At 36.8% G+C, this 18,082-nt stretch overlaps 1 protein-coding gene and 1 pseudogene across 1 annotated transcript; both read right to left on the bottom strand.

The window, feature by feature from the left end:
- Nucleotides 1-501: 501 nt before the first annotated feature.
- On the bottom strand, nt 502-1,433 carry LOC122432621 (annotated as a pseudogene).
- Nucleotides 1,434-15,189: 13,756 nt separating this feature from the next.
- On the bottom strand, nt 15,190-16,128 carry LOC122432602 (olfactory receptor 1030-like). Its single transcript, XM_043454631.1, has one exon. The coding sequence runs from the start codon at nt 16,126-16,128 to the stop codon at nt 15,190-15,192; it is 939 nt and encodes a 312-aa protein (XP_043310566.1).
- Between the last annotated feature and the right edge of the window lie 1,954 nt (nt 16,129-18,082).

The following is an 18,082-nucleotide window of genomic DNA, read 5'->3' as shown; positions in this document are numbered from 1 at the left end:
CAGTACTATCATGTAAAGGTATGGCTTAGAGTAATAACCTGAGATTTCTCAACATATTCATTCCTATATAATTTGAATAAAAGAAAGCAAAAGAAACAAGCTAATAGATAAATACATGCATAGTTGACAAGTTTCTGGAAAAGAGATTGGAAAACATTAAGCTTTGGAAATCTAACAAATTGCCATTGCTCTAGCATCATTTTGTAACTGTGTCTGTTAAAAATCTGTAATCTTATAGGAAATGTGGATAGAATAATCTGTCCCTAATTAATTTTATAGAACAAAGCCAATGCTATTTGATCTTCTGTTTTAATTTATATGTGGTATTATTTTAATACACTGAGTCATAGCTAACAATTAAAAAAAATTCTTCCAAGTTTCATAAGGTGAATTGCAAAAGAAAGAGAATAGTCCATAGACAAAGTGATTTGTTAATTTAAAGTGCTAACTAATTGATCAGAGAATATGGATATATTACATACTTGTGGCCAAATGTCTACTCTATTTGGCAAATATATTCTCTTGAACCATTCTCCTCATTGCTTTTTTAACAACTTTGTTCTGAAGGCTGTAGATCAAAGGGTTTAGCATAGGACTCAAAAAGATGTAAAGCACAGCAAGAATTTTACCCTCTTCAACAGATGTCTCAGAAGAGGGCCTCGGACACATGCAGAACAGCGTCCCATAAAAGACACTGACAGCTGTCAGATGGGACCCACAGGTAGAGAAGAACTTTCATCTCCCTTCTGCAGAGCGAATACGAAGAATGGCTGGGAAGGTGAAAATGTAGGAGATGAGGATGATGGTGAGAGAACATGTGAGGTTGGAACCAGCCCCCATGAACATGGCAGTCTCTTTGACATAAGTATCAGAGCAGGTCAGGACTGAGAGAGGTGGGTCTGCACAGTAAAAGTGGTTGATTTCATTGGGTCCACAGAAGGTGAGATGGAGCATCAGGATGGTCTGGGCAAGACCATTTGCAAAGCCATAAATATAAGGATCAGCAATGAGAGGGAGGCAGACACCTCGGGACATCTTGCTGGCATATAACTAGGGTTTGCTACATAGTGATTGTAAGCCATCACTGTGAGCATACAATAATCTGCAATCACAAGGGCAATGAAAAAGTGGAACTGTACAAAGCAGCCAAGGAAGGAAATGGTTTTTCTCTTGGATAAGAAATGAACCAGCATCTGAGGAGTGACATTGGTGGCATAACAGAGATCTACAAAGGAGAGGTGGCTGAGGAAGAAGTACATTGGAGTCTGAAGCTTTGTGTCAGTTCTGATTAACAAAATCATGCCCACATTGCCGACGACTGTGATCAGGTAGATGACTAGGGAGACCACAAAAAGGACAGGCTGCAAGTCAGCTCGATCTGCCAGTCCCAGGAAGATAAACTCAGTCACCTCTGTGTAGTTTTCCTTTAACATTGTGTTTGCTCAGCTTTCAGTGAGATCTAATGTAAAGGAAATAAAAATGAATTTGTCTTTTATCATTTTTCCATTGTTCACATCATTTCATCTGATGCCTACTCCTCTCAAACTTGTAAATACTTATGGCATAAAGAAGAAATCTGACAGACATCCTTGGTAATACAGTGGTTAAAACTTCACCTTCCAATGCAGAGGATAAGAGTTTGATCCCCAGTTAGGGATCTAAGATATCACATGCCTCTTGGCAAACAATATTATAAGAAATTCAGTAAAGACTTAAGAAATGGTCTACACCAAAAAAAAAAAAATCTTTAAAAACAGAAATCACCTAGTAAGCATGCATTAATGTTTTCAATATTTAACTTTAAAAACATAGTTCCTTTCGGCTTCACTAGTGGCTCAAGTCATTAAAGAATCTGCCTGCTATGTGGAAGACATGGGTTTGATCCCTGGTTGGGTAAGAGCCCATGAAAAAGGAAACGAGAACCCACCCCAGTAACCTTGCCTGGAGAATTCCATGTACAGAGGATCCTGGCGGGCTACAGTCCATTGGGTCGCAAATGCTTGGACATGACTGAGTGACTAACAACAAAAGGAAGGAGAGTTCCTTTGCATAAAAACAGTCATATTTTCAAATGTGTTTCTGTCTTTCTTTTCATAGTTGAAGTTTTTATCTTTCCTAGAAATCATTATCATTAATTGGTCACTTTCAATTCCTTTAAACATTGCTTTCCTTTGAAATTATAATCCTTTGATTTCAGTATAATTTTATGTGGTATCTAAAACATCAGCAATTGAAATATTTATTCACAGCGGAGTGAATTTAAGGTGTGGAATAAATAGATCCTTATAGAACCAGTTTCTATCTATCTGCCACTCTAACCTCAAGGTCATTTTCAACCTAGTCCCTCATCCTGTGTTACATGTTCATTTTTTCTACTCTTGCATATCTCCAGAGGCCCTCACATCAACAAATCATGCTTAACTTTTAACACATCTCTGAATATACTTAGATTATTATATTGCAGCCAACTATTGAGGGCAAAAATTGGTTCATGGGACATAAAAGTAAATAAGTGATTTTCTATAAAAACAGATAAGCATATAATATATAAATAGTATGTGCATATTTTTATACATATTGGTGGTATCAACTATTAAAGGAAGGAGTGATTAAGGGAAAATAAAGTATCAAAAATTTCATTTTGAGGGAGGAGACAATTACTTAAAATGACAGACACGACCCCAAACCATAATGATTTTGTTGTAACTCTACCTCATTTTAACTCTTGCAGAGAATAAGAATAAACTCTATGACAAGAATTCAGCTTCCTTAAATCATGTAAAAGATCACACTGATAATAAAATAATCATATTACCTATAAAACTTAGATAGTAGGTAAGAAATCACAAAGTTCACTTCTCACCTTTTGTGCATTATAAAGGAGACCATGAAGGCCATACTAAAAAAATCTACACTTTCCTTCAATAGCACATAACCAGGTATGTCATTGTTATAAGACTCATTAATAGCTACAAGGTTAGGGGTGGACATGGGTCACATGTAATTTACTTTGTAAATGAACCACTCCTGCTTTCTTGCCCATTTGAACTATTTCATTATCTACTTGAGATATTTGAACTTATTAACCAGGATGATAAAATGCAAGACAAGTCATTTAAATCTATGAAACCACAATCACTTGGTTTTCCTAAATTCCTAAGATTATAGTTATGGTCATAATAAGCAAACATTCTTTGTTTCTGGTTTGTGTCTTTAATGTTTGTATTTATTCAATCATCAATCAAGACTCCTAATATTTAAAATCTCCATTTAACTTTTACTGCATGGAAATGAGGCAGTGCAAGCAATGAACATTTAAGATCATTTACCTCAGTACTTTACAGCCATGATCTTTCTTTTCAAAAACAGAATGCAATATCCTACATGATTCGGCAAGAAAAACTCAGAAGTAGACAGAAATGGCCTTGGGGACTAATGAGATTTTTGCTCTTGACAACCATACTTACCTTGAGGCTCTGTCTGTGATCTATGATCTATTGCTTTTTCCAGTATGATACCCCCCCATGGTACAGTTATAAATTTTTGTACTATGAGAAAAATAGAAGAATTTAAGCCTGCTCATTTTTTTATCTGTATGTTAATGAGGGGTGCGATTTTCACCTAATGAGATCTTGCACTTACCTTTCCATGAGGGAAGTAACCAAAACAACCAATCTAATACTTGTAAATGACTGTTGAATCTGAGTAACATTTTAACATTTCTCAAAGTGAATTGTGTCTTATATTTGATGTGTGTGTTTATGATATGCCTTTTTTGGGGGAAACCTATCACCTTCATCAGGTGAAAGTTAGTGGCAATTAGAGGGGCAGTATAGAAGAAAGTGGGCTTCCCTATGACTCATTTGGTAAAGACTCTGCCTGTAATGTAGGAGACACAGGTTGAATTCCTGGATTGGGAAGATCCTCTGGAGGGAATGGCTACCCACTCCAGTATTCTTGCCTGGAGGATCAGAGAAGGATCAGGAGGATCAGGACAGAGAAGCCTGGTGAGTCCATGGGGTACCAAATAGTTGTACATGACTGAATGACTCTCCTTTTTTTTTTTTTTCCCTCACTTTTATAACAGAAAGAACTCAATAAGCAGTGATTACTTAGCTGATGATCTATATAGCACTACTTCTTTTACCCATGTTATAGAGAAAAAGAAGAAAAATAACTATTTAAAAAGAAATTTGCCTAACATAAAATAATAATATCCATGCAGCTTTCAATGAAGAATGTTTCTCCCATTGTATTTATTCTAAATATGTACTGCTCTTTTCAATATAATTCCAGACATGCCCATTTATTTTTTTTTGGTGGGGGTGGGGGGACTTCCCTAGTAGCTCAGTTGGTAAAGAATCTGCCTGCAATGAAGGAGACCATGGTTCAATTTCTGGGTCAGGAATATCCGATGGAGAAGTGATAGGCTACCCATGCCAGTATTCTTGGGCTTCCCTGGTGGCTCAGCTGGTAAAGAATCTGCCTGTAAATGTGGGAGGCCTGGGTTTAATCCCTGGGTCAGGAAGATCCCCTGGAGAAGGGAATGGCTACCCATCCCAGTATTCTGACCTGGAGAACTCCATGGACTGGAGAAGTCCATGGGGTCGCAAAGAGTTGGACATGACTGAGTGACTTTCACTTCACTTCACTTTTCAATATAAACTCAGAAATTTTATTAAAATTTATTTAAGAATTGTTAAAAAAATTTGCTAATGTATGAGAATACATTTCAGGCCATAATTTTATTCTAGTTGATTAAAATATTTGTTTATAGATTTCACAATATATTTTAACAATACCTAGCTTTACCTGTGAAAGAAGAGTTATTTCCCAGTGACAGCATGGACATGAAGAACCTGAGGAGTTTATACCAGAATTGCCACAGAGGGACCAAATCCCTAGGGCTGAAATCTTTCTCAGAGGAAATCATTTAGATTATAAACAACTACAAGTGTTTTACTCTTTTTATAATCTTAAACCCACTGAGAACATAACTTCTTGTCTCTCCACAATATCATCAGGGAATCAAATCTCCTGAAATGGTGAAGCAATAGGATTCATTTTTGTTCTAACTTATGTCTCAATGTCTTGATATTTTGAAACATAACTTGTGGGAAATATTAAGCTCTCCTGTTTACAACATACAAGATAGAAGAGTGCATGATAGAGGAAAACCACTGGATGATCAGACAACATTTGTTGCATTAGAACTACTTATTTCCTGATTCCAAACCTATTCTTTCTTTTCAAAATCGTATAATAATAAATACATAGCACAGGGAACACTGTGGATATATAGATGATATAAATGTGCTGGTAATTCTTCCTTTGTCAGCCTAGCTCATTTAGACTTATTATCTTTTTTCTCAACTTTTTTTTTTTCTTTTGTCCACTTGGTGTTTATTCTTTAGATTCCATCAATAGGACTCCTTTGGTATTTAGTTTCCATCAGAGGTTGGCCAATGGGAGAAACCAGGAGCATAACACAAGTGAGAGGAAGGGAAAAAAAATTCAAATTTCCCTTTAATTGTCTCCCAGTTTCACAAGGAAGTGCTAGGGTGGCTGCATCTTTCCAAGGAAAATTTCAGCTGAGGCTTGTGTTGAGAAGGTAGCAGGGGACATTCTTCCTGGATCTAACTTCACTAGACTCCTGGCAGTAGCCCTGGTGTTCCCTGTTGCAGGACGGGGATGAAACTGCCTTCTGAACTTACCCTCCAGGTACTTCAACTTCTTGGGCTGACTTCAACACTGCTTGTGTTCCCTTTATTAAATTCTTTCCATCAAATCCTCTTCAGTTAAACCATATGAGTAGAATTCTGTTTTGTGTCATGTCCCTGACTTAGAACAGAGTTCACAAGATAGTTGATAAAAGTTGCAGTGGAAGACACATTTCTGGCTTTATCATTGCTGGATACTACAGAGGCCACTGAATCACAATAATGGATCACTGGCAGACTCACACAGGAGGCAGAGATTAACATTACTAGCATTATTGTGATTAAACTGGATTCCAAATGTGGCTTAGCCATGCTTTTCTGCCACTTTCTTGAGAACTGGAATCACCCAGACATAGCAGAGCAGTGAGATAACTCTTGTTCTTTTCTCCCCTTTCCAGAGCCATGACCAAGCACCATGTCTGACTGAGAAGAGACATGAATATCAATCATACGAAGGGCATTTTGTACTGATGGTGAGGTACCTGTAATGATATTTTTCATAATGTTATCAATCTCCATTTACCTTACCAGGATAAGTTCATGGGAGTCTATGGAGAAGATCTGAAGTGTCCTTCAAAATAACCACTGCTTTTACACTTGTTTGCATTCATCCTTGACTCCAAGTAAAGATACTGCACCAGCGTAGTCTATACTGTACAGCAGTGTACCAAAAGCAGAACGTCCTGTAGAAGATGCATACACATAAATTACAGCGGACATGTGAACTAACTTACGTCAATGAACTTGTGAACACACATTCACATCTTTGAAAATTTGCAACTTGATGGTTCGTAGGTAAAGGATTTATCATATATGAATGCAATTTTGCTGTTTGCAGCAACATAGATGGACTCGTAGGACATTATGCTACCGAAATAAAACAGAGAAAAAAAGAAACAAAAAACAAATATTGTATGATATCACAGATATGTGGACTGTAAAAAAATACAACAGACTTGTGAATTAAACAAAACAGAAGCAACTCAGATACAGAGGCAAAACTAGAGGTTACCAATGGGGAGAGGGAAGCAGGGGAATGCAATATTGTGTTGTGGGGAAGGGAGGAGTTATTATGGGAATATAAGAAGTCATGTGTATGAAACTTGAAAATTTTAAAGTACTAAAGAATTTAAAGAATCTTTCACTCAATAAAAAATATAACAGAATTCATATAGCATCCATGGAATTCTCCAGGCAAAAAGCTGTAGTGGGTTGCCATTTCCTTCTCCTTTGACATATGTGTGTGTATGTGTGTGTGTGTGTGTGTGTGTGTGTGTGTGTAAAAATGCTATATGCGATCATCCTTTGGAGCTTGTAGGTATGTGTCTATGTACACATTTCATGCAAAGCACTGCAAAAAATCATAAATGAGATGCTCCCTCAAACACAAACATTTCACTTCATTGAAAGCGTGATTCATCTCTACCTATGAGTTTCCTACCAAGATATCACAATCTTCACTGCAGAACAGGAGTTGGTGCTGAGTTACAGGTGCTATGAAAGAGGTGTTTAGGAGGAAATACTCTGAAAACAGTGTATAACAGCATCAAGATGGTTTAGAAAAATTTTCAAGGTCTTTAACACACAAGAAACCCAAAAGAAAGAATAAGTGATGATAACTGGAACAGAGAAAAATGGAAAGATAAAGATCAAGACATGGAAATTTCAAATGCATAAAGATGTGGCAGGAAACTGAAATAGAGAAGTTCATTTGCAGAATTCATCTAGTACATGTCACTTGATGATTGCCTGTGGGAGTAAAAATGGCTTTGACTCACAAGCTCAGTGACTTGTGTGAGATCCAGACATATCCCAACTGAAGCAGGTAGAAGTACTGATAAGTGGAGAGACAAAAAAATGTCTAGTAAGAGAATGTGTTTACAGAGAAAGAAAAATCACAGTTGACTCGGCTGCCTGTTTGAACTGGAGTGAAGATGAGCATCTTCTGAACAAAGTACTTATGTGTTTACTAGTGCACAGCCATGAAGAGCCTCTTCTGATGGTGGAGTAGCTCAAGGACTGTAGAAGGCTACAAACTGTTAAACCTGGAACTAGGACATTCTACGGTCTTCCCTGGTGGTTCAGATTGTTAAGATTCTGCCTGCAATGCAGGAGACCCATGTTCAATTCCTGGGTTGGAAAGATCCCCGGGAGAAGGGAATGGCAACCCACTCCAGTGTTCTTGCCTAGAGAATCACCATGGACAGAGTGCCTGGTGGGCTACACTATAGACAGAATCCAGTACAAAAGAAAATGTACTCATTGCTCAAAAACTATCAAGCATATCAAGACAATGAGAGCAGACCATAACAGCAAATCTAAGGAGCTTCTGAGAACAGAAACATGTTAACTGCCGGAATCATACTATTCCTGCAAAACAGAGGTCAGGAGGGCTGCCAATGTAGGGTAGGGAAGTAAAATGAGTGCTTCCTAAAAATGGAAAAGATCAAGGAGAAATGAGTCCCAAAGCAAGGGGTCAGTGCTTGCGCAGTGTGTGTGCTCAGTTGTTCAGTTAGGTCTGACTCTTTGCGGCTCCATGGGCTGTAGCCGATCAGGTTCCTCTGTCCATGGGATTTTTAGTTGCAAGAATACTGGGGTGCATTGCCATAACCTCCTCCAGGAAAGTGCTTGTGAGATTATCTTAAAGGGGGATCTACCTATCTAGATGCATTTTGTAGGGCATTAACTTGCAAATGAATGAGAAAACAAATATGTCTGAGAAAAGAGCAGTAAAGACAAACTTTTAGCAAAAATTCACTGTAAGAATGGTTCTCAAGCTTACTCTGCATTTTTTCCCTTCATTTTGTTTTATATCTAATGAAAGACTATGAAAGAGTATTAAAACAAAGAATCCTCATTAAAATAAAGCATCCACACCCAATCTTAATAAGAAATCAAAATCAATATGCAAGTGGTTCTTAGATTGTCTGCCTCTAATGATAAGATTCCAATCCCAAAGAAAGGCAATGCCAAAGAATGCTCAAACTACTGCACAATTGCACTCATCTCACACGCTAGTAAAGTAATGTTAAAAATTCTCCAAGCCAGGCTTCAGCAATAAGTGAATCATGAACTTCCAGATGTTCAATCTGGTTTTAGAAACGGCAGAGGAACCAGAGATCAAATTGCCAACATCCACTGGATCATAGAAAAAGCAAAAGAGTTCCAGAAAAAACATCTATTTCTGCTTTATTGACTATGCCAAAGCCTTTGACTGTGTGGGTCACAATAAACTGTGGAAAATTCTTCAAGAGATGGGAATACCAGACCACCTGACCTGCCTCTTGAGAAACCTGTATGCAGGTCAGGAAGCAACAGTTAGAACTGGACGTGGAACAACAGAGTGGTTCCAAGTAGGAAAAGGAGTACATCAAGGCTGTATATTGTCACCCTGCTTATTTAACTTATACGCAGAATATATCATGAGAAACACTGGGCTGGAAGAAGCACAAGCTGGAAGCAAGATTGCTGGGAGAAATATCAATAACCTCAGATATGCAGATAACACCACCCTTCTGGCAGAAAGTGAAGAGGAACTAAAACGCCTCTTGATGAAAGTCGAAGAGAAGAGTGAAAAAGTTGGCTTATAGATCAACATTCAGAAAACTAAGATCATGGCATCTGGTCCCATCCCCTCAAGGGAAATAGGTGGGGAAACAGTGGAAACAGTGCCAGACTTTATTATTTTGGGTTCCAAAATCACTGCAGATGGTGATTTCAGGCATGAAATTAAAAGACACTTACTCCTTGGAAGGAAGGCTATGACCAAACTAGATAGCATATTAAAAAGCAGAGATATTACTTTGCCAACAAAGTTCTATCTAGTCAAGGCTATGGCTTTTCAGTGGTCATGTATGGAAGTGAAAGTTGGACTGTGAAGAAAGCTGAGTGCCAAAAAATTGATGCTTTTGAACTGTGGTGTTGGAGAAGACTCTTGAGAGTCCCTTGGACTGCAAGGTGATCTAACCAGTCCATCCTAAAGGAGATCAGTCCTGGGTATTCACTGGAAGGACTGATGCTGAGGCTGCAACTCCAATACTTTTGCCACCTGATGCAAAGAGTTGACTCATTGGAAAAAACCCAAATGCTGGAAAGGATTGTGGGCAGGAGGAGAAGGGGACAGCAGAGGATGAGATGGCTGGATGACATCACCAACTCGATGGGCATGGGTTTGGGTGAACTCTGGGAGTTGGTGATGGACAGGGAGGCCTGGCGTGTTGCGATTCATGGGGTCACAAAGAGTCGGACATAACTGAGCAACTGAACTGAACCGAACTGAACTGAATGATAAGATCTCTTGTACTAGGATCAGGTCCATCATACACCTGAGGATATGTCCTCACATTGTGAGGGTGGAGCAGAGTGTTTGCCTTTCTTGGTTCTTGTGCACTCGTGACAGCTCTGTCGTACAGTGTTCAGAAAGATCAATAGAAGTTTCACTGACTATGTTGTCCAGGAACTTAGCTGAATTTGACACTGACAATGAAAACAGAAAGGATTGCATATACTTATTTTGAGCAAACAAAGTGCAAATTTTGGGCATCAGATTGAGACTTTACTAAAATTTCCTTTCAACTGAAAATAGAAATTAGAAGCACAGAGTTTTACTTCTGGCTTGCATGTACACTTGCTTTATTTACCCCTGATTAAGATAGTTCATTAACTGTCTCTAAGCTGAGAAACATAACCTCATTTCTAGCAGGATATGGGAGTTGGGAACCCATTCTTAAAGCAAATCTCAGAAGATATTAGGAGCAGTTGCTATGACTGTAACATTGGGAATCAACCCTCCTGAGATTAACTGGAACAGCTGGGTCAGAAAGCACATCATACTCCTTAGGCTTATTCTCCATAATTTCAAATCACTATTTGCCCAAAGAGATGTATTCAGTCACACAAAAAATGTAAACTTGAAATTTTGGTGAGTGTTTGATTTGATATAGCTTCCTTTTGTTTTAAAATGAAACTGCTTCCTCTCCAAAATCAAGAGCTCATATCTTATCCTTCCTGATATACATAGATGTCTTGGGAAGGTTAGGCATGAGTAGGACTTTGAAACACACTAGTTGGTTGACAAACACCTTTTCTGTAGATAATTTCATCGATGCCTCAAAACAACCCAAAGAGGAAATGATTTACTCTTGAAGTTTCAGCTAAAGAGATAGAGGTTCCTCTAAAGGAACAGTCAATCACTAACTCACCTGTGCTACATGGCTTGTATGTGTCAGGGTAGGATTTGAATTCCTGACTTCACAAGCCCAGTTGACTACTTTTTCAGTCGTAGGTAGTTTCCATACTTAACCTGAAGACATAGTTTGTCCTTTCTTCCCTCATTATTTTTTTACACATTCCCATAGCTTCCCTGTGTCAGTGTTTTCCTGGTTCTCATTAGATTTAGGTTGGTCATGGCACTAACTGAAAGGTGCAAATTGAAACTTTTCAAAAGACACTTTCTGTGCCTCCACAGAGATTGACCTCCATCCTCCATGCTGTCTTAACTCTCTGCCCCATCCTTGACTGAAACTCTCTGTTTTCATCTCTTGCTAATATTGCTATCGTCACAACGAGACCTCAAACCCTTTTGAGCAGAGATGTGATTTCCACAGCTATCCTTGGAGATAACAGTTGAGAAAAAGATGTGCAAAATAAGTCAAGAGTAGGCAATGTATATTTAATTTGATGACTGTACAATAATTCTTATTATTCTCATCAGGTCAATCTGTATTTTATTGAACACATAATCTCACCTCTCAAAACTGAAAGTCTACAGGGAGAGGATGTGGGATGAGTAACTAACTCATTTAAAAACCATAGGAAGAAAACAGAATGGGAGTCATTATTTATAGGTAGCATTAACATTATTTATATGTAACTTTGAGTATATCCTATGTGCCGGCATTAGACTTAGCTCAGTTAATCCTCACAAACACTGTGGGTGCTTAGTATTAGTACCTTCATTTTACAGATGGGAAACTGAAACAAGTAGAGTTTAATAAACCTTCCCTGGAACCTACAGTTAATAAATTGTGAGGCTGGGATCAAACAGACTATTAGACAGTATTTGATAACATATTGTTTAGGAAAGAAATGTGACAAATTCACCCAATGCTACACATTCTCTAGGTAAAATAGCATTCGCTTACCCATTAATCCATTCATTCATCCATACATATATAGGTAACAAATATTCAGAGAAAATTATCTGTTTGCCACTGTATAGTTAATGAAAAAAGTGTCAGAAAAAGGCAAAAGATGATTTTTGTCCTTTAAATGCTTCTGTTTCATGGTGGGAGTGAAGAGGCATTGAAGTTGCACAATCAGATTTATATATTTAAGAATGAGTGAAAATCATGTTGGAAACTGGAAGGGAGTAGATCTTGCACTGCTCAAAGAACTGTAAGGCATAGGGCATAGTGATATTTTATTAACTCAAGTGATATATATTCAGAACATCTAGATTCTAGGTTTGGGGATAAAGTCGGACTTTAAATATGTGAGCAAAGTTAGACATGGTTTATTGACCCAGTCCTCAAGAAGTTGACAATATTGATGATAATATATGAGTCAATCACACTGATAATATTAAAATGGCAGTTGCAAAATTTCTCTGAATTAAAGTTATATGATATTGTGAGAATATATCCTAAGAAAATATGACTTTAAGAAATCAGCCTCAGAGGCACTGAAAATACTAAAGGATAAATATAACCAAATCCCAACTAACACTGAAACTGAAAATTGATAATTAAAAAAGATAATATTTTACCCATAGAAAAATACCAAATAATCTGGTAGACCATCAGTCTGTATAACCAAGATAAAAGAAGACAAGTAACTGTCTTTCTACATTCATACCCAAATGAATTCTTCTTTGAAAATGGACAAGTGATATTCTCAGATAAGTGGAAAGAGAGACACTCTCACTGAAAGAAGTGATTAAGGGTATACATCACACAAAAGAAAACTAAACCATAAACGAAGAGTGAGAGCAAGAAAACTGTGAGAGAAACATTGATAAATGTCACTAAAGTTAAAAGAACATAGACATGGAGTAAAAATTTGATATAATTATAATTGTAATCATAAAATATAGATATATTTAAACTTTATTATTGAAAATTTATTATTAAAGATATATTCTCAACCTTCAAGTGATAGTTTATAAGTAAGAAGCAAGATATATTCATAAATTAAAATATTCTAAGTTCCTTTTACTATTTAAAATCAAAGTAGATGCACTGAATAATGAAGATTAAGTTAAGACATGTATACATATACAATTTAAGGGAATTTATTAAAAGTGGTAATAGAACATGTCATATTCAAACATGGAGTAAAAAGGAAACAAACTTAATTTAATTCACAGTAAGTAAAGGGAAAAACACATAAAGAAGTTTGTGAACAGCATAAGCTAATTATTAGAAAATAGTCAAAAGTGTCAATATTCACAATAAAATAGAGAACACAGTGATTAAAAGGACTCAGGACCTGAAAATAAAAGAGTCAAAATATACATAATTGCCATAACCAAAAATAAATAAGTAAAAATACTGCCTAATATATGTGAATATCAGACAAATTTGACTTTTAGACTTTATACATCATAGAAAGGATAGAAACTATAAATGTTAAAAGGAATTATACTAGCTCAATACTTGACATGTCATAATAATATAGCCTAAATATTTTTTTAAAATTAAAAAAAAATAGGCAAATCCACATCATGTTTCTCCATTTTTATATGTGAAAATTCAAACATCTGTAAGGACACTGTAGATCTGAAAAAAAGAAAATTCACTAGATGGACTTAATAGGACCCTGCTCTGCTCAGTTCCCGTCTCTTCTGAAAAGCATCATAGTCTTTCCCCAAATATGCCTCAGGAGGAGATGCCAAAGATGAGCAGTAGTGTCCATGACAAGGAGAGGTGCAGGATCTGAGTTTCTAAAATATATGAAACAAAAAAACCTGCTGCTGTAGCACAGGGAACACTGTTCAATACTCTGTAGTAACAGAAATGGGAAAACAACTAAAAAATAGATGATATGTGAATATTTATAACTGAGTCTGTTTGCTGTATATCTGAAACTAACACAATATTGTTAATCAACTCTGCTCCAAAACAAACTAAAAGTTTTAAAAATAAAAATTGTGGATATGATTAAAAATATTAATTTGTAGTTATACTGACCCTGGTGTTCTTTATATTAGTTTGTACCACTGCAGATGGCGATTGCAGCCATGAAATTAAAAGACGCTTACTCCTTGGAAGGAAAGTTATGGCCAACCTAGATAGCATATTAAAAAGCAGAGACATTACGTTGCCAACAAAGTCCGTCTGGTCTATGGTTTTTCCAGTGGTCATGTATGGATGAGAGAGTTGTACTGTGAAGAAAGCTGAGCGCCCAAAAATTGATGCTTTTGAACTGTGGTGTTGGAGAAGACTCTTGAGAGTCCCCTGGACTGCAAGGAGATCCAACCAGTCCATCCTAAAGGAGATCAGTCCTGGGTGTTCATTGGACTGACTGATGTTGAAGCTGAAACTCCAATACTTTTGCCACCTGATGTGAAGAGTTGACTCATTGGAAAAGACCCTGATGCTGAGAGGGATTGGGGGCAGGAGGAGAAGGGGACGACAGAGGATGAGATGGCTGGATGGCATCACCGACTCGATGGGCATGAGTTTGAGTAAACTCTGGGAGTTTGTGATGGACAGGGAGGCCTCGCGTGCTGCGATTCATGGGGTCGCAAAGAGTCGGACATGACTGAGTGACTGAACTGAACTGAACTGAACTGAACTGATAATTTGGCTGTGTATTGGAAATCATTCTTAACAACAAAAAGTGAAACTACAAAACTAGTTTTATGATAGGGATGCAAATTAGTTTAAAACAGGTAAAATAAATAATAAAAATATTCTAAACAATATTTGGCATTTACATCAAAAATCTTATGAATGAGAGTTCTATTCAACCAGTATTATCATCTAAAATATGTCCTGGGATAATAACCTGAGATTCCCCAAAATCTTCATTCCTATATAATTTGAATAATAGAAAACAAAAGAAACAAACCAATAGACAAATACACATGCAAGGTTGACAAGTTCCTAGAAAATAAACTGAAAATCCATTAAGCCCTTGAAATCTAAAACATTGTCATTCCCTTAGCATCATTTTTTAAATTCTATCTGTTAAAAGTCTGTATCTTTTTGAGTAACATGGATAGAAGAACATGTCCTTTATTAATTTTATATAGCAATAACAGTGTTATTTGATCTTGTGTTTTAATTTATATGTGGTATTATTTTAATACACTGAGCGACAGCTAACAATTTAAAAACATTCTCCAAGTCTTATTGGTGAATTATACAAGAAAAGAATGGTAAATAGACAAAATGTTTTGTTAAAGTGCTCACTAATTGATCAGAGACTATGTATATGTTACATACCTGTCACCAAAATGTCTACTCTATTTGACAAAAAATTTCTCTTGAATCACTCTCCTTATTGCTTTTTTAACATCTTTGTTCCGAAGACTGTAGATCAAAGGGTTTAGCATAGGACTCATGAAAATGTAAAACACAGCTACAATTTTGCCCTGTTCTACAGAGGTCTCAGAAGGGGGCCTCAGATACATGCAGAACAGAGTCCCATAAAATACAGTGACAGCTGTCAGGTGAGACCCACAGGTGGAGAAGGCCTTGTGCCTCCCTTCTGCAGAGCGGATACGCAGAATGGCTCTAAAGATGAAAATGTAGGAGATGAGGATGATGGTGAGAGAACATGTGAGGTTGGAACCAGCAACTACAAACATGGCAGTCTCTTTGACATAAGTATCAGAGCAGGCCAGGACTAGAAGAGGTGGGTCAGCACAGTAAAAGTGGTTGATTTCATTGGGTCCACAGAAGGAGAGACGGAGCATAAGGATGGTCTGTGCAAGACCATTTGCAAAACCGTAAGTATAAGGAGCAGCAACAAGAGAAAGGCAGACACCTCGGGACATCTTGCTGGCATATAACAATGGTTTGCAGATGGCCATGTAGCGATCATAAGCCATCACTGTGAGCATATAATAATCTGCAATCACAAGGGCAATGAAAAAGTGGAACTGTATAAAGCAGCCAAGGAAGGAAATGGTTTTTCTCTTGGATAAGAAATGAACCAGCATCTGAGGAGTGACATTGGTGGCATAACAGAGATCTACAAAGGAGAGGTGGCTGAGGAAGAAGTACATTGGAGTCTGAAGCTTTGAGTCAGTTCTGATTAACAAAATCATGCCCACATTGCCAATGACTGTGATCAGGTAGATGACTAGGAAGGCCACAAAAAGGACAGGCTGCAAGTCAACTCGATCTGTCAGTCCCAGGAGGATAAACTCAGTCACCTCTGTGTAGTTTTCCTTTAACATTGCATTCGCTCAGCTTCCAACATGTTCTAAAGTAAATGAAATAAAACTCATTTGTCATTTTTCCATTACTCACATCATATCATCTGGTGCCCACTCCTCTCATAATGTAAATGCATGTGAAATAAATAGCCTAGTAAGCATGAGATTAATACTTTGAATACCTAAATTAATAGAGAGCTTCTTTACATAAAGACAATCATACATTCAAATGCTTTTCTCCAGGTCTTTTCATTGAAAAGAAAATCTTTATCTTTGAAAAATCTTTATCTTTTCTGAAAATTGTTTTTGTGAATTACAATTCTTTAAACATTGCTTTTCATTGAAATTATGACACTTTGTTTTTCAATATAATTTATGATCTGGTATCTAAAGCATCAGTCATCAAAACTCATGTGTTTTCACAACTTAGTGGACTTAAGTTCATGGAATTGATAGGTCTTTATAGAACCAGATTCTGTCTACCTGCCCCTTCAAACTCAAGATCACTTTCAGACTGGTCCCTCACTCTTCAATTCATATCCTCTTTCCCCACTCTTGTTTATTTCAGGGGGTCCTAAAATAATCAAATACTACTCAACTTTTAAGACAGATCAAAATATCTTTCCTTTGTATTTTATAGCCAATTATTGGGGGGCACAATTGTTGCATGAGATAAAAAATTAAATTCCTATTTTTTAGATAATAACAGAGAAGCATATAGTACATAAATAATGTGTATGTTTGTGTTGGTGGATGGGTATATATATATATATATGTGTGTGTGTGTGTATATGTATATATATATATACACACACCATATATCATGATATTACATATTCAAGTATAGAGTGATTGGGGTACAGAGATATTGTATTAAAATCTTCCTGGTGTGAGATATGTGGAATGTAGATAAGTGGTACTGATGAACCTATTTGCAGGACAGGAATAGAAATGCAGACATAGAGAACTGGCTTCAGATCCAGCAGAGGAAGGAGATGGTGGGATGAATTGAGAGAGCAGCATTGAAACATATACATAACCATATGTAAAACAGAGAGCTAATAGAAAGTTGTTGTACAACACAGGAAACTCAACCTGGTGCTCTGGGACAACTGAGCAGGGGGATGATGTGCAAGGTAGGAGGGGGTTCAAGAGGGAGGGTGCGTATGTACGGCTAATTCACATTGCCCTATGGCAGAAGCCAACACAGTTTTGTAAAACAATTATCCTCCTATTAAATATAACTTTAAAAAGCAATCAAAAAAGATTGTCAACAATATCCTTGGATCATAATGATTTTGTTATAACTTTACCACATTTTAACTCTTGCAAAGAGTAAGTATAAATTCTAAAACTGGAATTTTCAGTATAAAGTTCACTAAAGCATGCAAAAAATCATACTGAAAATAATCATATGATCCATACAACTGGGACAGTATGTAAGAAATCATAAAGTACATCTCCCAATGTTTGTGTATGATAAAGGTGACCATGAAGATTATGATGGAAAAATCTACACTTTACTTTCATTACACATAAAGGCATGTCACTGTTATAACGACTCTTATTAATAGCTACCATTTCAGTGATGGACAGAGGTCACCTTGTAATGTACTTTGTAAATGAAACACTCCGGCTTTCTTGCCCATGTGCATTATTTCATTATGCACCTGAGAAATTTAGACTTATTGACTAGCATAATACAATACAAGTCACCTAAATCAATGAAATCATAATCATTCTGTATTTGTCATAATAAAGCATTTTTGGTTCTGGGATTGTATTTTAGTGTCTCTATTTATTAAATTATTAATCAAAAGCCAAAATAACTAATACAGTAAACCCCCTACATACAGACATTCAAGTTGCAAACTTTCAAAGATGCAAACATAGGTGTCAGCTCCTGTTTGCCAGCCACACAGTACTAGTGAACTTTTAAAGGTACTGTACGGTAAGATTGAAAGTGTTGTCTTTA

This window comes from Cervus canadensis, chromosome 31 (genome assembly GCF_019320065.1).
Source record: "Cervus canadensis isolate Bull #8, Minnesota chromosome 31, ASM1932006v1, whole genome shotgun sequence".
Classification (NCBI taxonomy): domain Eukaryota; kingdom Metazoa; phylum Chordata; class Mammalia; order Artiodactyla; family Cervidae; genus Cervus; species Cervus canadensis.
Note: the sequence above shows the minus strand (reverse complement) of the source record. Positions and strands in the feature narration are given on the sequence as shown.